At 35.0% G+C, this 25229-nt stretch overlaps 1 protein-coding gene across 1 annotated transcript; it reads right to left on the bottom strand.

Moving 5' to 3' along the window:
• Positions 1 to 20756: 20756 nt before the first annotated feature.
• Positions 20757 to 23782, bottom strand: LOC104100317 (glycosyl hydrolase 5 family protein-like). Its single transcript, XM_009607531.4, has 3 exons — positions 23206 to 23782; positions 22022 to 22619; positions 20757 to 21305 (listed from the first exon to the last, which is right to left on the bottom strand). Exons 1-3 carry the CDS (start codon positions 23770 to 23772, stop codon positions 20890 to 20892), a joined length of 1581 nt encoding a protein of 526 aa, XP_009605826.1. The 5' UTR covers positions 23773 to 23782; the 3' UTR covers positions 20757 to 20889.
• Between the last annotated feature and the right edge of the window lie 1447 nt (positions 23783 to 25229).

Below are 25229 nucleotides of genomic sequence, written 5' to 3' on the forward strand. Positions count from 1 at the left end.
GGTAGACTAGCAATGATTCTCCTTCTTTCGGTTTCGAGAGCAATGAAGGACTTGATAAGTACTTCTTCAGGTCCCTCAAAGCCTGCTAGCACTCTGGCATCCATTTGAAATTGTTCTTCTTTTTGATCAACGTAAAGAAGCGATGACATTTTTCCGATGATCGGGAAATAAACCTACTCAAAGTTGCTAACCTTCCTGTGAGTCTTTGGACTTTCTTCACGTTTGATAATTGATCCGAGATATCGTTTATGGCCTTGATTTTGTCGGGGTTTACTTTAATTCTCCTTTGTGAGATCAGAAACCCTAGGAACTTACCAGAGTCGACCCCGAACGTGCACTTATCGGAGTTAACTTTCATGTTATGCTTCCTCAGGATATCGAATGTTTCTTGCAAATGCTTAAGTTGGTCACCTGCGTTCAAAGACTTAACGAGCATATCGTCTATATAAATTTCCATGGTTTTTCCTATTTGCTTTTCAAACATCTTATTTACGAGTCGTTGATAAGTGGCTCCGACGTTTTTCAACCCGAAGGCATTACATTGTAACAATATGTACCGAAATATGTTATAAATGAAGTCTTTTTCTCATCTTCCGGGTTCATTTTAATTTGGTTGTACCCGAAATAAGCATAAAGAAAAGTCATAAGTTCATGCCCGGTAGTGGCATCAATCATTTGATCGATATTTGGTAGTGGAAACGAATCTTTCAGGCACGCCTTTTTAAGATGTTTATAGTCTACACACATACGAAATTTATTGTTCTTCTTAGGAACTACTACTAAATTAGCTAGCTAGTCTAGATATCTTACCTCTCGGACCGAACCGATTTTAAGCAAGCGGGTTACCTCTTCTTTGACGAATTTATTCCTGGTCTCGGCAATATAGCGCTTCTTCTGTCGTATTGGTGGTACGTTGGTGTTATCACCTAATTTTTGACTATTTTTAAATTTTTACCACCTTCTACTATGTAAATATTTTCAGAAATTTAATATATATTTTTTTAACTTAGTTACATTTTTTTTATATAGGGTAAGAATTAAAAATAATTTGAAAGGTAAAATTATTATTATCAGTATTATTTTTATTTTTTGTCTTTATTTTAAAATAAAATAAATTTTAAAAAAAACGAAAACATTGAATATTTTTTAAATTTTTTGGATGGGAAGAAAATAATAGAAAAATTAAAAGTATGAAATAAAAAAGTAAAAGTAAAAGTAGGTAAAAATTATTTAATAAAAAAGTAAAAGAAAGTGGAAAATTAAAAAAAAAGTATAAGACTGTGGAAATTTTAAAAATGAAAAGAAAAAGAAAGTTGGAATTAAAAAAGAAAAGTAAAAGAAAGTGGAAATTAAAAAAAAAAGTAAAGTAAGTGGAAATTAAAAAAAAGTAAAACAAGTGGAAATAAAAAAAATAAAAAAAAGTGGGAAATTAAAAAATAAAAGTAAAAGAAAGTGGGAATTTTTTTTATTTATTGTTTTTAAAAAATAATAAAATAATTTAAAAAACTTAAATCTGAAAAACTCCGAAATTGTTTTCTATAAATCGAAGTGAGAAATGAGAGAAGAAGGGAGGGAGAAAGAGAAGAAAAAGGAGAGGAGAGAATTGAGATAAATTATTTTTTCTACGCTAAGGGAATTTCTACTCGTGTCATTCTTTCTTCCTCTTTCTTTCAAAAAATCCCGCCAAAAAGGAGCAACGAAACAAGATGCGAAATAGCTCGAAAACAGCTTCAAAATAAGTTTCGAAACCATCGTTAATGTGAGGTGATGTTCGAGTTCGCCGGTTCGAGGTTCCAGCGATGGCGCTTTTAGAAGCCTCCGATCTTGGTTCAGATTTCTAGCAGAAGTATTAAGTCAAATCTCTTCATTGTACTTTGGATTTGAGAGCTCCCATTTTAAATGAAAATTGCGGTTGATTGAGGTATGTTCTTGCCTCTTTCGATTTATATTTTTTGGTCGATCTTTTCATTATATTTGTTCATGAATCTCTGTTTATGTGTTTGCTTGTGATGTTTGTTGAAGCATTTTCATTGGTTCATATCTTGATTAGCCGTGAGTTTTGATTGTTTTTGCTGATTAAATTTTAGAGTTTATATTTGGTTAATTAGTTAATAAATTAGGCCATGTGATTTATTTGTAAATGTGTCTTGGGCCGTGAAGATTTGGCAATTAGTTGACATATGATAGTTTAGTTTTGGACTATAATAAAAGAGAAGAATTTGGGCCTCAATAAGCTGAATTTCATCCGACTCAATATAACAATTCTAGCCCTTTTTCTTAAATAATTGAATAAGCTAGCCTCCCTTTTCATAACTAATTTACTACATTTTCCATCAATAATTTAATACTTCTTGAACTTTCCCAATAATCTAAAATCTTAGGAAAATAATCAACTCATGAAACATTCGTAGAATACTTAGGCGAGATTTTAATTTACTATCGTGATTGTGTTCACGTTTGCGTGACATAATTTTGATTCCCAAAATAAATCAAGGTACGCCTTCGCGCGACTTTGGCCAAACAATCCTTAAGAATAATAAAGCGTGATTAATCGAGTACACGTACGTGTGACATAATTTTAGCGCCCCAAATAAAATAGATTCACGCACACGTGATCCATTTTAAAGATAAATCCATAACGCCATAATTTAAAAACGGTAAAAAAGAAAACACATATAGGTTCTTAAACACGTAATTAATAATTAATTAAGGTATGGTTGAAGCGACCGTACTAAAACTACAGAATTCGGGAATGCCTAACACCTTCTCCCGAGTTAACAGAATTTCTTACCTAGTCTTCTATGTTCGCAGACCATAAATAAGAGTCAATTTTCTCGATTTAGGATTTTAAAATAAATCAGTGACTTGGGACACCATAACAAATATTCCAAGTGGCGACTTTAATCAAATAAATAATCACATTTCGAATAATGTTACTAAATTGAAAAAACTCTCGATCCCTCGGGGAAAAGAAGATGTGATAGCTCTAGCGACTCCGTTGGGGACATAGAACCCAGAATCTCTAGTTCAGGGTTCAGATTTCGAGCTTGAAATGCGATCTATATTTGGCTTTCTTGATTGTTGATATTACTATGTTTGTGAACCTAATGTGTTAATTATCGCTCATTTATCACTTTGATATTATTTGAACTGTATAAACTGTCTTTTTACGCCTCCCTTCTGAGTCTTCTGAATTTATGGTACACATGTGCGCGTGGCCCACTTTTCTGTTAAAGGTCATACCAAATAGAACGAGGTTGAATCAGTAACTAGGCCGGGTAGACTTTCGTGCTCCCGGTACGTTGCCCTAACCTTGGCTCGAGTTGTCCGCTTGGGTAAGCCAGGTCTAAAACACACCCACAGAATATAAACCTAGAATAACATAGACTCATGCTAGATTCCTAGTAGGAATGTTTGTTTGCATCTCATGCATTTGACTTTGGGACTCAACACAGGGGTTGGGTCCGTCTAGGATATGTGTACCCAAAATAAAAGACCATCATAATGCATAATATGTGCTACTTGTCCATTTTGTTTGATCTGGTTTACATGTTGACAGGCTTCTAGAATAAGAACAAAAAATTGAGAAAAGCAGGAGTGAAAGGTAGGAGAGAAAAAATTCATTCGGTTTCCAAAAATCACGGTATTTGAAAAATAGCGAACCTTTGCCCAAATTTTTTTTTTTAAAAGGAGGCATTTCAAATTGAGCCAAAATTTTCAAGTGCTATATTTCCCCTATTCTGTCAAAATGGACCGAACTACGCGGGTTTGATTCTCATCGGACGTGAGATACGTAGGCAAACCTCATCGGTTCCGGTCCAAATATTCAAAAAAAAAAACCCTTTCCTTAATTCATTCTTAGAATTCTTTCCTTAGAAAATCCAAAAAAAATTAAATCCTAAAATATTTTCCTTCTTTTCCGAAGTCTTTCATTCGGAAAAAAAAGGACAAAAAATTTTTTTAAATCAAAATCTAAAATATTTTCTTTCTTCTTTAGAATTCCTTCTTTAAATATTTTTTTAAAAAAATCAAAATTCTATAAAAAAAAAAACTCAAATAATAATAATATTTAAAAGTCTTTATATAAAAATAAAAAGACAAAAAAAGAAAATGGCTCAGTTTATTCCCGATTTTCCTGAACTACGTAATGATCTGATTAATGCGACGTCATGATACATAGGCAATCCCCATCGGATTCGATCATAGCCATAAACAAATTGAGTGAAAAAATAAACCGAAAAAAAATTGAGTGAAAAAGAAATAAAAAAGTGACAAACAATAAGAGAGAAAAACAAAGAGTGAAAAATAACAAAAAGAGAAAGAAAAAGAAATCAAGATATGAAAAAAAGAATAAAAAAAAGAGTCTCTCGAGATGGAATCACTTCATCCCTCTTGGTGAATCATATTCAAACTTGTTCCAAAAGTTAATCAGACTAGGTCTGTTGCAGCTAGTGGCCCCGAACCGGACGAACCCCGAGTTCCCCTCACACCGAGCTAATGCTAGATGTGAATACCACTCTAGAGCAGTGGGACATGATACAAAGGACTTTTGGACCCTCAAAAGGGCATTTGCAGACAGGATGATCCAACACTGAAAGCCACGGTAGCCATTACCGCAGCAAAAGAAAAACCTAAAAACGGGCGCCAAACCTGAAAAGTTATTTGTCATATGGGAGTCTCGGTAGCCGGTCTTGCTATCTTTTTTGTGTCCGGATTATTTCAGGGTGTAATGCAAACGTTTTGCTTTTATTTTCTTACTTTCTCATGTAAACCCTTCTATCTTTAATTTTTTTTTTTTTAAACAAAAAAATGAAATCAAATAAAATTAATATTTCATCGAATGTCTCTTTTCTTAATCTTGTCACCTTTCTTATTCTCTTTTCACTTCTTTTAATGCATATTTTAATGACTTGACATGCTTGCGGACTTCATGCCTAGATCCTAAAATGTTGTCAGACCTCGAAATAATGAATCAAGAAGCAGAATGTGTTGAAGATAAGGCTTGTTAGAAAATAAATAAAGAATTGGAATAGTAGGCCTAGGCCAAGTCCGAATAAAATCAGAATAAGTTGAAATTTCCTCTCTTCAGATCATTGTTGAAGCCGATGTTGAGGACAAATATTGGGTCAAGAATCGATTGGAACAATTGACACTGATGGGCAGTTGTAGCAACAAAGAATGGCTAGTGCCTACAACAAGAAAGTGCGGCCCAGGAAATTTGAAGTGGGGCAACTCGTTCTGAGATGTATCCTCCTCCATCATGAAGAAGCTAAAGGATATTGGCTCCAGATGATGCAGTCAAAAAGGTACTATGTTTGACCTTTCACGCACCTTTAATGCTCTTTGATTGGGATGACGAAGGCTTTCATTCTCGCTACCTAGACACCATAAACCCTTTTTGCCAATCCTTTGAGCCAGTTACCTTTCTTTGACTACCCTCTTTGGAATCTGAAGGAGTTATTGAAAACAAAAAAAAAACAAGAAAGAAAAAAAAAAAAAAGGAAAAGGAAAGAGAAAGAAAACAAAACAGACAGAAAGGCAAAAGAAAAAAATAAAAAGACAAAAGAAAAGAAATAGTTCATGTTACCTTGAACTATGTTTGACATAATTCCGAAAGGATACGTAGGCAGCCTCTCTCTAGGGTTCAGTCACACCAAAATAAAAATCCACATTCCCCCAAAAGTTGAAACTAGGGCAGATGTTATAATGGTTCGGCGATGGTTTCGCCTGAAAGGTTCCAAAGTTGTAATTCAATCCAAATCATTTTTTACCCAAATCCTTTTCAAGTTCTTCCGATCAATCAACGAGAATATTCAAAGTTGGAGGATACAGTCACTTGGATCTGATGCAACCAAAATGAGAGAAATAAAATGATAGGGTCTTATTGGTGAAAACTCTCACGGGTACAGTAACGCCATGGGGAGTAAAGAAGCTTAAATGAGAGTCTTATTAGTGAAAACTTACAAAGAGCACTATAAGGTGATGGTGAGAAGATAAATGATAGAGGTCAGCTGGTGAAAATACGCAAAGGGCACTACTGATCGAAAAGAGGATCCTCACAGTCACTAGCATAGACACAATCCCGGGCATTGCTTTTCGGTTTCGAGGCAAAAGTTGTGATGAATTTTTAAAAGTCGGACGGTTTACAAGGATCAGGTGTCCAGCCCAAGGCATGTCATGTTCATTGAAGTTCGCATGTACTCCAAATAAGTCCTTCTTTCCTTTCTCCGAAAGGGACACCTCTTGTCTAAATATATTGTCCATTCCATTGTTTGTTGTTCTTTGAATCCCTTTCGGTCTAACTTTATTCCAAAAACTAAGGCAAAGAAGGGATGACAAGACTGATTTACATGGCTCTTGTTTGATACAAGCTAATATGCCAAAATGTCACCCAGACTCGACAGGAGCATCAATTCAACCTCGACTAGCCATAGCAGTCGATGCTTAGAAAGCAAAATCTCTTGTAAGGAGGAAATCAAATTGAAAATGCCTACAAGCAAAATAAAGTTGAATAGCTTAAGTCCCAAGTGGCTAACCGTTTTGGCAAAGTTAAAAAGCCAAAGGTTCCCCAATGCTCTGAAATTAAAAGTTTTGGAGGAAAGAAGTCGTAAGTGAAATACCACAAAGGAAAAATAAAGCTGAAAAGGTTAAGTCCCACGCGACTAACCGTCACGTAAAAGATTGAATAGTCAAAGTCTCTTTGGGGCCAGAAATGCAAGTGGTATTAACGAAACATCTAATGGCATGTTGAAATCATCATCAAAATAAGATGGGCACAAAGCCAAGCTGCCAAAGACATCAAGTCCACAAACCGACCACCACTTTCAAAACTCACAATTTTTCTTTGTTTGCAGCATGAACAAAGCAGTGCAGAATGGTGATTTCTAAAGGACGAATGTCACCAAAGGCGAGTTTCGCAAAATCTCTATTTTCTTTTATTTTCAGCATGCATCACTATTACAGATTATTTTCGTAACTTAACTCAGGTAGAACATTTTTGCCTACGGGATTCAGCTCATATTTCTGGGTAGAAGTACTCTTCGCCCAAGCTTGTTTTTCGTAGCTTAACCCAGGTAGAACCTTTTCGCCTAGGGGTATCCAACTCATAGTTCTGGGTAGAAGTACTCTTCGCCCATGCTTGTTTTTCGTAGATTAACCTAGGTAGAACCTTTTCGCCTAGGGGATCCAGCTCATAGTTCCGGGTAGAAGTACTCTTCGCTTAGGTTGTTTTTCGTAGCTTAACCCAGGTAGAACCTTTTCGCCTAGGGGGATCCAACTCATAGTTCCAGGTAGAAGTACTCTTCGCCCAGGCTGTTTAACGTAGCTTAACCCAGGTAGAACTTTTTTGCCTAGGGGGATCCAACTCATATTTCCGGGTAGAAGTACTCTTCACCTAAGCTATTTTTCATAGCTTAACCCAAGTAGAACATTTTCGCCTAGGGGGATCCAATTCATAGTTCCAGGTAGAAGTACTCTTCGCCCAAGCTGTTATTCGTAGCTTAACCCAGGTAGACCCTTTTCGCCTAGGGGGATCTATCTCATAGTTTCCGGGTAGAAGTACTCTTCGCTTAGGTTGTTTTTTGTAGCTTAACCCATGTAGAACCTTTTCGCCTAGGGGGATCCAGCTCATAGTTCTGGGTAGAAATACTCTTCGCCCAGGCTATTTTTCATAGCTTAACCCAGGTAGAACCTTTTCGCCTAGGGGGATCCAGCTCATAGTTTCCAAGTAGAAGTACTCTTCGCTCAGGTTATTTTATGTAGCTTAACCCAGGTAGAACCTTTTCGCCTATGGGGATCCAGCTCATAGTTCAGGGTAGAAGTACTCTTCGCTCAGGATGTTTTACGTATATTAACCCAGGTAGAACCTTTTCGCCTAGGGGGATCCAGCTCATAGTTTTGGGTAGAAGTACTCTTCGCCCAGGCTGTTTTTCGTAACTTAACCCAAGTAGAAACTTTTCGCCTAGGGGACCCAGCTCATAGTTCCGTGTAGAAGTACTCTTCGCTCAGGTTGTTTTTCGTAGCTTAACCCAGGTAGAACCTTTTTGCCTAGGGGGATCCAGCTCATAGTTCCGGGTAGAAGTACTATTTGCTCAGGTTGTATTATGTAGCTTAACCCAGGTAGAACCGTTTCGCCAGGGGGATCCAGCTCATAGTTCCAGGTAGAAGTACTCTTCGCTCAGATTGTTTTACGTAGCTTAACCCAGGTAGAAACCTTTCGCCTATGGGGGTCCAGCTCATAATCCGAGTAGAAATACTCTTTGCCAGGCTTGTTTTTCACAGTTTAACCCAGGTAGAACCTTTTCGCCTAGAGGATTCATTTTCATTTCAGTAATACAGGATACCAACCCCTTGTTACAATTATTTTCCATAATACAGGGTGTCATCCCCTAGTTACATTTCCTTTCAGTAATACAGGGCGTCATCCTATGACTACATTCTTTTCAGTAATACGGGGTACCAACCCCTGATTATATTTTTTGTTTCCATAAAACAGGGTATCAACCCTTGGTTACATTTCCTTACCAGTATCAGGGTACACGAATCCCTAGTCGCTTTTTCAATATAAGGTCTCCACTCCCTAGTTTCTTTTATTTTAGACATAGGGTCTCTATTCCCTAGCCTCTGTTTTATTTTCGGGGTACACCATTCCCGACCTTTTATTGCTTTCAATAAAGAAGTAGCTTAGAATTTTATTACAATAACTCACGAAATTTTTCTAGTGCAAACTAGGGTAGAAATATTTTGTTCGTTTGTTTATTTTGGTGTCTGAATAGGTTTTATCTCGAGGCACTGGGTTCGAGATGGACAAAAGAAGAAGTCTCAATTCAGAATAAAAGAAAAAAAATATAGGTGAATCCAAAATGCAAATGCAGTTGAAAAGATGTGGAATGTTCAAGACATGACTGAAGCCACGAGCATTGGAGTCCCGTTTTGATTAGAAGAAGCTATAGAACAATTAACTAACACTTATAGCTAGCGAGCATCAAGGTTTAGATAAGAGTATGCATGAAGAACCAGTCAAGACTCAAGATCAAGTTTCAGAAGACTCATAGATAGGAATCTTATAACTCATAGCTGATAGGCTTGTTTAATTATTTTTTTTATAATAGCAGGACCGCGGACCGGAACCTCGACGGAACCTCACTCGACTCCTCAAACTTATAATTCCACCATTCTCCTTGAACTACATGTGACCTGATTCCCCTACAACCCGGGATATGTAGGTTGTACAAAACCAGGACTCGGTTGCACCCTATCTTTTATTTCTTTTTCTTTTAAATAACGGTTTGGTCAAAACTTAGTCACATGGCTCACCTAATCTTTGCCTGAAAACTCTTCATGTTTCCAAGCAAAGAGGGACAGCTGTGAACACCTAATTTTTGACTATATTTGAATTTTTACCATCTACTATGTAAATATTTTTAAAAAATTAATATATATTTTTTTAGCTTTGTTATATTTTTTTTATATAGGGTAAGAATTAAAAATAATTTAAAAGGTCAAATTATTACTATTACTATTATTTTTATCTTTATTTTAAAATAAAATAAATATTTAAAAAATCGAAAAAAATTAAAATTGTTTTTTTTAATTTTCAGATGGGAATAAAATAATAGGAAAATTAAATATATGCAATAAAAAAAGTAAAAGTAAAAGTTGGTGAAAATTGTTTAATAAAAAAGTAAAAGAAAGTGGAAAATTTAAAAAATAAAAGTAAAAGAATGAAAAAAAAAGTAAGTTGGAATTAAAAAAGAAAAGTAACAGAAAGTGAAAATTAAAAAAAAAAAAGAAAAGTAAAATAAGTGAAAATTAAAAAAAATTTAAAAAATTGGGACATTAAAAAAATAAAAGTAAAAGAAAGTTGGCAATTTGTTTTATTTATTTTTTAAAAAAAATAATAAATTAATTTTAAACAAATCTAAAAAATTCTGATTTTTTTTTCTATAATAGAAGTGAAAAATGAGAGAAGAAGTGAGGGAGAAAGAGAAGAAAAAAAGAGGAGAGAATTGAGAGAATATTTCTTTTCTACGATAAGGTAATTTCTACTCGTGTCATTCTTTCTTTCTAAAAATCCAGCAAAAAAGGAGCAGCAAAACCAACTGTGAAAAATCTCGAAAATAGCTTCAAAATCAGTTCTGAAACCATTGTTAATGTGAGGTGATATTCGAGTTTGCCGGTTCGAGGTTCCGGCGATGGCGCTTTTAGAAGCCTCTGATCTTGGTTTAGATCTCTAGCAGAAGTATTAAGTCGAATCTCTTCATTGTACTTTGGATTTGAGAGCTCCCATTTTAAATAAAAATTGCGACTGATTGAGGTCCGTTCTTGACTCTTTCAATTTATATTTTTTGGTCGATCTTTTCATTATGTTTATTCATGAATCTTTGTTTATGTGTTTGTTTGTGGTATTTATTGAAAAAATTTCATTGGTTTATATCCCGATTCACTGTAAGTTTTGATTGTTTTTGCTGATTAATTTTAGAGTTTATATTTGGTTAATTAGTTAATAAATTAGGTCATGTGATTTGTTTGTAAATGTATCTTGGGCCACAAAAATTTGGCAATTAGTTGTGATTGGTTGACATATGATAGTTTAGTTTTGGACTATAATGAAAGAAAAGAATTTGGGCCTCAATAAGTTGAACTTCATCCGACCCAATATAACAATTCTAGCCATTTTTCTTAAATAATTGAATAAGCTAGCCCCCCCCCCCTTTCATAACTAATTTACTACTTTTTACATCAATAATTCAATACTTCTTGGACTTTCCCAATAATCTAAAATCTTAGGAAAACAATCAACTCATGAAACATTCGTAGAATACTTAGGCGAGATTTTAATTTACTATCGTGATTGTGTACACGTTCGCGTGACATAATTTTGATTCCTAAATTAAATCAAAGTACGCCTTCGCGCAACTTTAGCCAAACAATCCTTAAGAATTATAAAGCATGATTAATCATGTACATGTACGCGTGACATGATTTTAGCGCCCCAAATAAAATAAATCCACGCACACGTGATCCGTTTCAAAGATAAATCCATAACGCCATAATTTAAAAGCGGTAAAAGAGAAAACGCACATAGGTTCTTAACACACGTAATTAACAATTAAGCCAGGTATGATTGAAGCGACCATGTTAAAACCATGAAATCTGGGAATGCCTAACACCTTCTTCCGAGTTAACAAAATTCCTTACCTGGTCTTTTGTGTACGCAGACCATAAATAATAGTCAATTTCCTCGATTTGGGATTTTAAAATAAATCGATTACTTTGGACACCATATCAAATATTCCAAGTGGTGACTCTAATCAAATAAATAATCTCATTTTGAATAATGTTACTTAAATTAAAAAAACTCCTTATCCATCGGGAAAAAGGAGGTGTAACAGTTGGGATCCAAACTCAGCGTGTGCACGGCTATTTACATCGGGATACTTATCATATCCTCGTGCGACCATGCAAAAACAATCAACGTTAATTTTAAGGAATTCAATAAAAACAGACCGGAGCTCGGGATGCAGTCATATCCCCAAGTAAAATTTTCTTTCTAAGAATTCTTCAAACAATGCCACTTGCTCTAGTTACTCTGTCGTGGATTTTGTTGCGTCAGTTTCTTCCGAAACTTGGAAATATCTCGGAACCTGATATTGTTTTGATGATTCTGCCCCTGGAATAACCTCTTCTAACTCGAGAGTAGGCGTAGGTTTCTGTAATTGCTATGTTGTGCGCTCCTTCCCTTTGCTACTGGAAACTGAGATTGCATTCATCTCCCTCGCAGCCAGTTGGTCACCTCTTATCTAATTGATTCCTTCGGGCGTCGGAAACTTCAGCAATTGGTGATACGTCAAAGGTACAACTTTCATCTCATGTAACCATGGCCTTACTAAGATGATGTTGTATCCCATATCACCATCCACTACTTTGAAGAGAGTTATTTTCATTACTCCTTCAACATTCATGAGTAGCAAGATCTCTCCCCGGGTCGTCACGCTCGCAAGGTTGAATCCAGCGAAGAGTTTTGTCACTAGAATAATGCTTCCGGTGAGTTTAGCTTATTCCAATACTCTCTATTATATGATATTAGCCGAACTTCCTGGATCCACTAGAACACGCTTAATTTTAATATCTAACACATTTAAAGAGATTACAAGTGCGTCATTGTGTGGTAACATCAATCCGTCTGCGTCTTCCTCTATGATAATATCGTCCTCCCGGAGTCTTTTGATGTGAGTTATCGATACTTTAGTCTTCTTTACCGCCGAAAAGTTGATCCCGTTAATCTCGTTCCCCCCAAATATCATGTTGATCGTTTGGCGTGGGGTTTCTTCCTTTACTTTCGAGGATTCCGTGTTGTCACTCTTACGACCGAAATTGTTCTTAGCTCGATTACTCAAGAATTCTCGGAGATGACCATTCTTCAATAGCGTTGCCACCTCTTCCCGAAGATGTCGGCAGTCCCATGTCCCGTGACCGTTCGTCCCGTGGTATTCGCACTATAAACTACGATCCCTCTGGCTAGAATTGGACCTCATAGGTCTTGGGAATCTTGCTTCTTTAATGTTCCTCATGGCTAACACCAGTTCCACTACACTAACTTTGAAGTTATATTCCGATAACATGGGGTAAGAAAGATCTCGAGTCCCCGACGTTTGTTTATCTTGAAGTGATTTATTGCTTCGACTATGATCAATCCCTCCGTCAATGGTGAACTTGTTTGCTGCTTGGAAATTTCTGTCGCAGCCTTCGGTACGCTCGAAGGGTAAAAACCGACCCCACGAAGTCTTCCTATCCATGTCGTAGTCATCATTTAGTTTTTCTCTATTCTTCTCCCGACCTTTGGTCGATGATGTAGAACCGACCTGGTCATCTTCGATCCTCATCTTCGACTTGTACCGATTGTGAACATCTGCCCATATTGTTGCTTGAAACTCAAGCAGGCTCTCCTTCAGCTTTCGGGAAGCATCTGAACCTCTCAGATTCAATCCCTTGGTGAATGCTTCAGTTGCTCATTCATTCGGGATGGACGGGAGCAACATTCTTTCTTACTAGAATTGTGTAACAAACTCTCGTAATAATACTGATTCTCCTTGCGTGATTCTGAATATGTCGGCCTTCCGGGCTTGCACTTTTCTGGTCCCGACATGAGCTTTAATGAAAGAATCCGTGAGCATATCAAAGAAATCTATGGAATGCTCGGGTAGTAACGAATACCATATTAGGGCTCCTCTCGTGAGAGTTTCGCCGAATTTCTTTATCAACACAGATTCAATTTCGTGATGAGTTAGATCATTTCCTTTCACCACCGCTGTGTAAGTTGTAATATGTTCCTGTGGATTTGAAGTTCTATCATACTTTGAAACTTCATGCATTTTGAAACGCTTCGGGATTAGTACAGGTGCCGCACTTGGTTTGTACAATAATTGAACATACTTCTTCGTGTTCGGGCCTTTCAATACTGGTGGTGCGCCCGAAATTTGATCCATGCGGGCATTTACTTCCCTCATGAACCGTAAAAGCTCATCTTTGAATGAATCATTCTCGTTCTTAAGACCTGATCTGCTCCCCCAGCCCCATCGGAGCCGACTTCACCCGTGGGAGTATTGTTATCGATTCCTTGTGTTGTTTGGTCTGCGGGAACAACAAGAGGAATCGGATCGCACATGTTCACATTATTCGAAGCACCTCATAACGCCTACTCCAGTTCCTTCATAACCTGATTCTGCCGCGTGAGATGGCCTAGAATGATTGCATGTTGTTCTTGCCTCACAACATCCGTTACTTGCTCCTCATCAGCATCATCGGGAGTTCTTTCTCGAACTTGTCGAGGGTCTTGTCTGTCACGTACCGGCGTGGCGTCATTCCCCTCATTGCGGGTGTCACTGATTGAGTCCTCGAAATGAGGTTGATCCCCTCAAATTTCGGGGTTGTGTGCATCGTTAACAGTGTTATCTATCATTTTTTGTGATTTTTTCTAAGACAAAAATAGTCAAAACACGTTAGTAAAAGAGGCAAGAATAAATTTAATTGCACGGGTGTCTAGGCCCCACGGTGGGCACCAACTGTTTACCCATAAAACGGTACAGTTGAATTTATACGTGATTTCTAGACAAGTGAACTAATTTGATCCTAAAATAATATAATAATCGAAGAAATACACAGTACTTAGCCTTAAAATGTAGATGAAATAACAAAGATACTGATTCCGTGAACATTGTTTCCGAACACACCAATGATGGGATCAAAAAGTAAGAGAGTGAAATTGTATAAAGCTTTGTATAGAATATAATCTATGCTCTTGCGAGAAATTTTGTGTCCCTTACAATGATAACTAAGGTCAATATTTATAACTATGTCTAGGGAAAAATGTCCTTGGATTGTGCCTTCCTTTAATGTCAATTATGAGAGTTATTGATGAAGATATAACGTTGATCGTAAATGTTAAATTCTTTGTAACGGACCACCGCTCTTAATATTGTAGAATATTCCTTAGTAAATGCTACGTGACGCAAAACATTTAATACACTTTTATGAACGTTATCCGTTCCGGTGACAAGCGCAGTGGCTGTGTTCGATCCTCAGCCATTCCATCTTGAATTTCACGTGTCCTCCTTTTAGTCAACCACGCGTCATATCAGATTTTACCCTATACACATACATCCTTGAGTTGTTTCTTTTGCACAATTGTAGTATTTAAATGTAAAATATTAGCTTAGGAGATTTACGTGTTCCTTCTTAGCGGATTTGCAATAACCACGGCCTATGTCACTGCTTGTCGGGAATTCTCACGAGGCTGATGAATCCTCTTTGTCCACAACCTAAAATCTCATAGATGAAGAGAACTCTTCCAAACCCGGGCCATTCTGTTATCATTGAAAGTCACATCGTAAACACCCATAACTCTAGGGTTTTACGTAGAGAAATAACTAATGGGCTCGTGGGTCATCTAGTACCCGGATCTGGCCCAACTATGAAGCAAATCTTTTGCTTGAAATCTACAAAACCTTCAGCTATAATAGAGGTTGCTAGCATATCAATCAATAACCGAAAAAGTGGAGTCGTCTTTAATTCGTTACGTTGCAGTTCACAATAGTGAAGAAATCACACACTTTGAGATAAATCGCAGCATTTTTAACCAAAACAAATAAAGTATAACCTTTGATTTGACTTAGTTGTTATAATCCCATAGTAAATGAGAGCCATTTTTAATCTTTTGATATAGTTCCCAGAATACCTAGCTAGTTCACTTTAGTAGTTTACTTAAAAGAGTTAAAGTAAATTTTACCTAGCTAGGTCATGCAATTAAAAACACTTGCACAGATTTGAAGTTAGAAGTGATTTAAACGGCATTGTTAACTGATGTTTGGCATATTTCGATATGTGTTGATGTTACTTTACCTATGTTTTAACCGTTTCTTGATGTTATTTAATCTTTAAAATGCCCAACATAGTTTAATTATTGGTTTTATGACTAATTAAGTTATGTGTGACGATTTAAGGTGTTTGGAGTGCAAAAATATGAAGAAAAGGTGATCTAGCCAGAGGAAGAAGGGTTGGATGCGTCGCATCCAACCTAGAAAAATATCATCTTTCGTGCACCCTTAGCAGTGAAGTCGGCCCATAGCGTCTGCCATAGCATCCGAAACTGGGAAGTAGAATAGAAGGGTGGATGCGTCGCATCCACCCTCACATGCAAAGTTAAGAAATGGAGGACGAGGTGGATGCGTCGCATCCACCTTAGCATCAACCCGTGAAGCCGATTTGGACTAGGGTTAGGAGAACTCTAGCCCACGACTTTTGGACGCAATATATAAGCTTAAAAACGCTTTTTTTTAAGGGGGAGAGATATTGGAGAAAAAAAAGAAGCTACAACCAAGTTCTAAAACCACGGAATTCGTCTTTAGTTCTTATTCTCTCTTTCTTTTATTGATTCTTATGCACTCTTTTGAAATTTTGGATGATTGCCTGAATATGAGTGGCTAAGAACCCTATTGTTCTAGGGTCATGGGTATACATGAATGTTGATGTTTGAAGTTTAATTTGACGACGTTGAGTTTATCATATTGGGTTGTTTATTTAATTCTGTTTTTAATTATTTTGCTGAGTAGCTAACAGTGAAATACTATCTATGAATCTAGAGTTGAACTCGAAAGTGGGAACCCTAGATTGCATATAGAAGTAAATAGAGTAAGTTCTCAAACCCGGGTATCGGGGAACGAATTCGCAATTAGGATAGACATATACCTAATTGCCTTACTCGGTTGCAATACAGGAATTGTAAATGCGTTCTTGTTAAACTTAATTCCATAGACATATAGGTATTAAGTTAACTTGAATAGGCGAGTAAGGACTTGACAGATTCTTACGAGTGAAATTAACCCTGTGAATCAACAATTCAGATAAATCATTTAGTTATTTTAAACTAAGAATGCAATATGAATATTAGATGACCCGTGACCCTGAAATATTATATCCTATTGATTGTTATTCAAAACTATTAAATATTATGTTTAATTCTTAGCAATTCATTATTTGATAGTCTTTAGGTAGTAATTTAGAAAATTATATATTTTGTCAGAAATATTTTGAATCAATAAGCTATTCGAGTTTGAATTAGTCAAAAGTTAATCATAAGTCTTCGTGGGAACGATACTTTATTCACTACTTTATTATTTGACGACCACGTATACTTGCGTGAGTATGTTTGGACCCGACATTAATGGTGGCGGATTCAAAATTTTAAAGTCAAATTTCAGAAGAAGAGAAAAAATGAATTTAATTGTGAGTGCTCACTCTATATTTATCGAAATATTTTTATAATTGCCTATACAAATTTACCAAATATGGTCAAAGTTAATGAGTGATGTGGATCCGCCAAAAATTGTGAATGCTCATGTACGTCGTTCAGACGATTTATTTCGTATAGTTTTGGCACAACATCTTAATCTATTACTCCCTCCATTCACTTTTGCTTGTTCACTATAATAAAAATATATTTTTATTTTTATTTATCCACTATACTAAATTAAGAGAAAAATAATCTTTTTTTCCTTTTTACCCTTATTATTAACTACACATTACCCAAATCATTTCTCAAGACTTTTGGAAATACTATCATTATTATGGGTAAAATTATAAAATACACAAAGTATATTACTGTATTCGGTATGAAGGAAAACAATTTCCAGAAAATATTTTCCAATTTTTTCATATTTGGTTGGCTTAAATATTTTGGAAAAAAAAATTCTCATCAACTCATTTTTCTCCAATCGGAGGAAAATATTTTCCCTATCAAAAGAAGGGAAAATATTTTCCAAAACTCTTCTTCAATACTTCAATGTAGCACAAATTTCAACATTCTTTTTGCATGAAAAAAGTAAAGCAACACATTAGTTACTTTGGGTTTGTGTGAATTTTAAAAGAATAATTAAATTCATGAAGAAAATAAAATCCTGAAAAAGTTGGGTATTTGGGTTGGGAGTGGGGGGAGAGCACATGAAACGTAGGGGAAAGGAGGGGTCAAGAGAGTAGCATAAAAATTATTTTTTCTAACAAAAATATTTTACTCTCTAACCAAACATTAAAAAAAAAATTCGGAAAATTTTTTTTACTCACCAACTAAACAAGGAAAAAATCAATTATTTTCAAGAAAATAAGTGATAACACACCCATATTTCATTTATTTTTTCTTAAAGATAATACAACATCCAAAGTGGATAATTAAAAATGAACGAGAGAAGTAACACTTTCAAAGGACCTACCATAGTGTGCCTTTGAAGTGAGTGAAGTATTGATTAAAGCTCCAACTACCTTCATTCATCATTTATTGACCGGAAATGTTCTTCTGTAGCCATTTGAATCACAATATTACGAATTTAAATTTTAAGGGGTCGTTTGTTTATCAGGATTAAGGAGTTATTCCAGATTTTCAGTATACAATTGGGAATTAAATTTATGCTCAGTGTTTGGTTGTACGTATTAGTTAAACTATGATAAAATTTATACTAGAATTTTGAGATTATCTATCTCATATAGGAGGTGAAATTATAATCCTGGGTATTAACCTTGTCTTGCCCTATTAGTTTTACGGCAATTGTTATCCAGTTAGACATTCTTTACTCCCTTGTTTTTTCTCTCGCAAAAAATATGAAAAAAAAAAACCTAACCCGTTAGAGAGCATATTTTTATTCTGTTAATTGTGTTTTCAACACGCTCCTCATTTGCGGACTTTATTCTTTTTCATAGGCTAATCACATAAAAACCTCTTTTATAATGAGTGATGTTGAGATTTCGAACGTAACTTCCTAGTCTACTATTATGTTAACATATGTAAATCAAGCTTGAAGTATTAAAGAAATCACTCTTTATCTAGTTAATTATGTATTTAATAGAAGACACTAACCACTAAGTCATTCTCATTGATTCCTCAATCGCATATAGACTATGTGAGAAAAGTTAATGCTGGAGTCATAGTAGTTTATTTTGTTTCAAGTTTAGGCAGTCGAAAATGTAGGTCTTGTGAAGAGATTATGTTTTGATTGAGCTAATTAAACTTTCTTAAATTTGAATTGGTAAAGAGTTTAATTTTTTGGAAAGAAGAACATCTTTGTGTAGGGTAAGTCAGACTTTGCAACAAAAGAGGAAAGAGCTTTGGGAGTCTTGTGCAAAAGCATAGTCAAAAAGGTCTTAAACATCACACTTGCCAAAGTTGAGTCTAATTACCAAACTTCCTATCGGACTAGTTATAAACTATTACCATTTTAGAAAAATATGGAATTATTTATTACCTCCTTTTTAAGATTTATCACTAATGTTTCCGTGAGCATTTAAATTTTATTGGATTTAAATTCAATTAAATCATTTGGACTATATGTTAAATATATTAGTTCGAATAAATATTATGTGTCAATATAGTTGGATTAATTACTTAAATCCAATAAATGTTGACTAGGCTAGCCCATTTTGTTGGGCAACAAATGATTAGCTCATTTTATAGGCCCAATATGTCATCTTCCTAGATTACTAGTTTCATGTCACGTGTCAAATGACGTGGCGCGTCAAGTCAAACGAAAGAGCCAATATGATCATGACACGTGTCCAAATGACAAGGCATGCCAAATCAAATCAAAAGGCCCATGAAATCACGCTAGATGTGCAAGTGACATGTTTTAACCAATCAAACGCGGTCTTGTCACTCTTCAATGTGATTGGTCGGAAAGAGTTTGTTCTCATCACAACTTCTCCATTCTACAACTATAAATATGGCTCTTCATAACTCAGAAAAGATACAATAAGTTATAACAAGAAGCAAGAAAGAGCTAGCGGATCAAACGCTGAAAATTCCTCCACAAGTTTCAAGCAGTCAAGTTCAAGCTTCAAGAAATCAAGTTCAAGAACAAAGAACAAATCAAGATTCAAGGAGTACGAGTTCAAATCAAAGTTCGTGCTAGTTGAATTCAAGATCAAAGTTCGTGACAATGAATATAGATTAAAGATCAAGCTCAAAGGCCCTTGAATTTATTTACTGTTGAAAAGAAGAATCAGAGGAACCATAGATATTGTAACGCTCAAACTATTTGAAATAAAATACTACTAGTGTTGCAATATTTTTCGGTCTCGATTATTTTCTCTACGTAAATTTATTGTCTACAATTTCAATTAATAAAGTAAGATATTTAAAGAAAAGTAATGTGTAATTTAGATGAATATTTTTATAATTAACGCCTTTAGTGTCTTAATATTAAAAACTGATAATATCACTGAAATGAGTATTTTGGAAAAATGACACTGTAAAGCCGCTGTAAAAATAATAGCCAAAAATATATATAAAATTTTGTATATTTTTTGTATATATATACATTCTCTATGTTATATATAAAAATTATACAAGTTTTATATACTTTTTCGGCTATCAGATGTAAATAGTTTCTGGCGCGGGCTAAAAGTGATAATAAGTTTCTTTTAAAAGTTCTTCTATTGGACCAAAAAAAAAAAGTTATACTATGCTTTGTTCTGCTGCTTAATGGTTGATTCCTAGTGATTATGGATAAGACATCATTTAGGTATTAAAGTAGCTTTATTTGTTGTCTCATTCTTCCTTCATTTGTCTCTCTTATAATCAAATTCATATTAGTATAATCTTTACTCTAACAAGAAGCTGTTGACACAAAACTTACTTTAAATTTCGTTGTATAACACAAACTTCACTAATGATAAGAGGTCTTGACCTGAAAACAAGGAGAGGACTTCTACTACCCATTTGACTCATTTAATTATGGTACATCGATATTGTTTTTTTTTTTTTTTTAAATCACACAGCAAACCCACAAAAAACAAAAACAAGAATATTATGGAGAAAAAAACTTTGAAAAGTTACGAGGAAAATCTCAAGGTTGTTGCTTTTTGCCAAATTATTCCATTGTTATCTGTCTTCTTTTTCTCCTTTTCTCGCTTTGTAAATCTTTGACATATTCAAAAGTTAAAAAGTCATTTAAGAAAATATGATGACACAGCAAGAAAAAAAGGAGGAAAATATTAGTATACTCAAAGGTTCAGAATTACTCTTTGATACTGGATTATGTGCCAATGTCAATCCATTTTCTACCTGAAACACAACAATTTATTAATAAGGAATGTCAGCCGTTAATAATTTTATCTGCAACCAATAGTTTTCAAATGGGGCTATTCAAGGATATAAAATGTCACACTGTAATATAAGATCAATTAAACAAGATCCCCTCATTCCAATTTCATGTCTTATAAAAACGGAATATATTAAAATGTACTCAAAATATTCCAAACAGAGGATTGAAATTAAGAGTCAAACAAAGACGTAAACTAAAATGTACCAAAAATAATCGCTAAACATTGAAATAACTAAGAACTCTACTAAACATTGGCTGAGACAAACTTGAACCATTGAGTTTGAGGATTGTCATTGCTCTTCTCATCTAAGCCAATGCATTTTCTAACCAAAACTTTAGAGGAAGAATAATAGGTATCAAAATCCAAACACAACTCAGTGCCATTTTCATCATGATTTGAAAGTTGATAATTTGAAACAAATTTCCATGTACTTTGTTCACTGCAATCTGTTGAAAGAGTTACAGGCAAACCTTCTCTTGATGTTGTGAGACAGAGAGAAGTTCCGGTCAATCGGATCGGCGTGTCGTCGCCGTCGTAGCTCCACCGGCTTGCTCCGATGCAATCACTTGCATATAATACATTGTTGGCTGCAGCATGCAAGCATTTGCCACTTTGTGGATGGAATAATAAGTGGTACATTGGTTGTTTTGATTTTGGATCTATAAAATTCAAATATACTAGGAGTTAACATAGTGAAAGTAACAATGCACTCGAGTAAATATGCAAGTTTAACTTCCATAAATGTAAAAGATTCTTTTGCTATCACGTCACTTAAAAGATAATAACAGATAACAAACTTTAAAATTGAATCTATCTTTAACGTGTCGTAGCATGTAGCTTTTCTTATTTTTTATATTACTAATCTCATTTTTAGTTGTATGTATCTTTTTGACTAATACCGTTAAAATTCTTTTTAACTAACAATATGTAAAAGTTAAATACTAAAAAGTAGGGTAGTTACCTACTATAACAAATTAAATAAAATAATAGTATAAATTTTTTCAGATTATCAGTGTATGTAGTATACAAATACTATAATCTATCAATTGTATTGTGTATGTAGAATACAAAGTCTATAAACTATCAATTGTATAGAAGATAAGTTGGTATGAACAAGTTAAACTCCAAAAAATAAAACAGGTTAGCTGTTACAACAGATAATACCAATGTAAAGAAGTTAAATCAATATAAACAAGTTAACTTTCATGTAATTAGACAGATTAATTGTTTCAATAAATTAAAATACACTAACAGTATAAAATTCTTTACCGTATCGTCAAATCCATTAGCAGACACCTTGATAGGATTCAATTCCAAACAATTATCTCTTACCAAAAGGAGGGACATAAGACAAAAGAAATAGTAAAACTTTTACCTTGGAGTTTTTGTTGAATAAGTTGTAATTTTGCATGATATTCAGGACTTCTAAGAGAATTCCATGTAGAATTAAACATCCCATACATTTCCTCCATTCCTTGTTGACCTTCTCTTGTATAATAATTACCTTGCAATGCCCAAACGGCCCAATCCAAATCCAATTCTGCTAAAAGTGAAAGAAAACAGCCCAAGAACAAATTGTCGGCCTGGTTCGTTCCCCTTTGGTCAATACCAAATTCACTAACAAATAAAGGAGCTGCATTTTTTCCCTTAATCAAAAACCCTGATTTATTCATAATTTCTTCTTTAATAGTATCACAAACTTTGTTTAGTGGCTGAGTTAAAAACCAATTTGCTTGTCCCTCAGTAAATGAATACCTATGAGTCTCGAATACAATCTTATTTCTCATGTTTAAGTTCAAGGGTTTTTCCTTTAAGAAGGTAAAATCAAGATCATAATCTAATCCTGATATGATTAATAGAAGATTAGGGTTAGCCCTATGAATTGTTTTTGCACCCTTCTCAACATACTCGTACCATACACTTTGGTTTTGAAGAGGACCACGTAGCTCGTTACGTAGACTAATGCCGATAACCTAGATACAAAAAGTAAATTAAAATCAATAACAATTTATCTACAAAGGAGCACAACAAATAAATTCAACAATAGCTTATTTCAAGGAATTGCCTTCAACTCTTTGTATTTTTTATTTCTTAAAAGATTTTAATTTTTTAAAATAATTATAAATACAAAGAAAGGAAGGGGGCCGTTGAAGCAACGGTAAAGTTGCTCAATATGACCTAAAGGCCACGAGTTCCAGTCATGGAAGCAACCACTCATAGTTGTATTAGGGTAGATTATCTACGGCACACTCCTTAGGGTGCGACCAGGGGCGAATCCACCTTGTAACCTACGGGTTCACGTGAACCCAGTAGTTTTTGTCCAAACAATGTAAATATATTCGATAAATTCACTAAATATCTATAAATGTTTGAATGTGAATCGAGTTACTATTGAAAATTCACTCGAGATCGTTGCAGGAACCCATAAATATTAAATCCTGGATCCGCCTCTGGGTGCAGCCCTTCTCGACACTACATGAATATAGGATGCTTTGTGCACCAATCTGCTCCTTTAAAAAAAAAAGGAAAAAAACAAAACTAAATATGATTTATACATACCATTGGTATATCCTTGTATCGATTAGCAACAATATCCAATCCTTTTAACCATTCTTTAGGTTCAAAATACTTATCTCCCCAAAAACCATTTCCATCATTACTCCCACAACACCACATGGGCTCACCAACTTGATTATCAAGCACAGACATCACACCATGTCGGCCCAATTCCTCAATCACAGCCTTTTGGGCCTCAACAACAGTCAGGCCCAAAAGTTGTGGATTATTCTGGCCCAATCCAGACATAGCATTATTAAGCCCATTATTAATAAAAGATTGGGCCACAGTCAGATTTGAATGGCGAGTAAACATATAAGTAGCCCATGTTAAACGGACACAATTAAAGCCCATTAATGATATGTGCCTAGCAATTTGACTAACGGGCTGCTGATCTAAGCCTTCTGGTAACATAGTTTGTAAATGGGCAGCCCAATTTCCACAAACTAATTTCACTCTTTGGCCTGTTTCTTCATCTACTATCCATCTAGAGCTTGTTGATAGAGGAAAAGAATGGCACAAAGTTGCAAAAGAGAAAAGAAAAATAAAGATTATGGCTAGTTTTGTCATGGCGTTTTCTGAGTAGTATGAAGGGGAATTAAGAGAACGAAGAATAAAGGAAGGATCTCATATATTTATAGGAGTGATTAATGTTGATGTGATCGGATAAAACAAAATCTAATTCAAAAAGACTTTATCTTATCTATTCGAATTCTGTTTAACTTCTAAAACACTTGTGAAAGAATTCTTATCCTATCAAGTCACTAAAAGAATAACTCTTGGTTTAACTAAAAAATAATGTGGCAATCTGCTATGATATTTTTTAATGCATCTGCTATAATATATTAAATTGCACTGATAATATTTTAAAAAAAATTATATTGTCAATGTATATATGTGTGTACTGCTATAGGTGTTGTGGTTGATTTCAAGTTGTTCACTACTCTTTGGAAGCTTCTTGCAGAAGGGATTTTCACCCCGTAAAGGCTATTTGGTATTTTATTTTAATTTGTAGTAGTATGTAATGGTTCAAATATACACTATTTCTTCTCTAATTGGATAATAACTAACTACCTTGGTTTCTGTAATAGATAAGAATAGAATATACATTTGTGTATCATGTAGATCAATGAATCTTGTAAATTACATCCAGGAATTCGTCTGTATTTAGTGTATGCATAAAATTTCAAAATAGCAATCACTTTTCCTTTATTTTGGGTAACAACGGTGAATATTATCATTAATAACAAATAAAACAAAATCTATGGAGCACCTAATTCCACTGCCACCTTCCAGAAAGAGTGCGATGGGAGTTAAGCATCAAGAGAACATACTAATTACACATTAATAATTGCAAAAGACCTCTACATTTAGTAGTTCTCACCTTGCTCCAAGATTAAAGTTAGAAGTAGGAGTCATAAAATCTTAACGTATTGATTTGACCCCATAAGCGGGACCAAGCATGTTACCTTCAGAAATAAAATTCCCTATAGAATCTCCTAATTGTGTTAGAGCTACTAGAAAGAGATTCTTCGGGGCACCACTTGAGATGGGAATGGCTCATCATATCGGGTTGGCTTGGCTGGTAAAATTTGTGTTCGAGGTCAATAAAGACTACACAAGAATAGAGCCCTTTTTTTTCATTCACTTGGTATCGGATCTTTTTTATAAAATTATTTGCCCTTCGGAACTCCATGGGAGTCATCATCCTATTATTCTTGGCGTACCTTTGATCCGTTGAGCGAGAGCCCTTCCACTTGGGACTCCCGGATTACTATGGCCGACTTTTGTCTCTGTTCGACCAGTCGGTCTCACAGTCAGGCAGACATATACCATTATGTTCACGAGTAGAATCTTAGCTTGAGTCTACCTTCGCACACTTACTTTCCTTTCCATGTATGATATACCACAACACCCCAAATAGCTGTTATCATTTCCTTCTTAAATCGAGGCCGATGTTTCCTTTTTATTCTTGCCGGTGTTTGATGTACCTCTCTAAGTTGTATTTGCAACTTGAGAAGTCTTTC

Source organism: Nicotiana tomentosiformis, chromosome 8 (genome assembly GCF_000390325.3).
Source record: "Nicotiana tomentosiformis chromosome 8, ASM39032v3, whole genome shotgun sequence".
NCBI lineage: Eukaryota > Viridiplantae > Streptophyta > Magnoliopsida > Solanales > Solanaceae > Nicotiana > Nicotiana tomentosiformis.

Bases quoted from the DNA above. Each gene is read 5' to 3' on its own strand.
- LOC104100317 (XM_009607531.4), bottom strand. From the start codon at position 23,772: ATGACAAAACTAGCCATAATCTTTATTTTTCTTTTCTCTTTTGCAACT. The intron at 22,620-23,205 runs GTATGTATAAAT...TTTTGTATCTAG, and splicing joins GATACAAGGATATACCAATG to GTTATCGGCATTAGTCTACG. The intron at 21,306-22,021 runs GTAAAAGTTTTA...TGAATTTTATAG, and splicing joins TATTCAACAAAAACTCCAAG to ATCCAAAATCAAAACAACCA.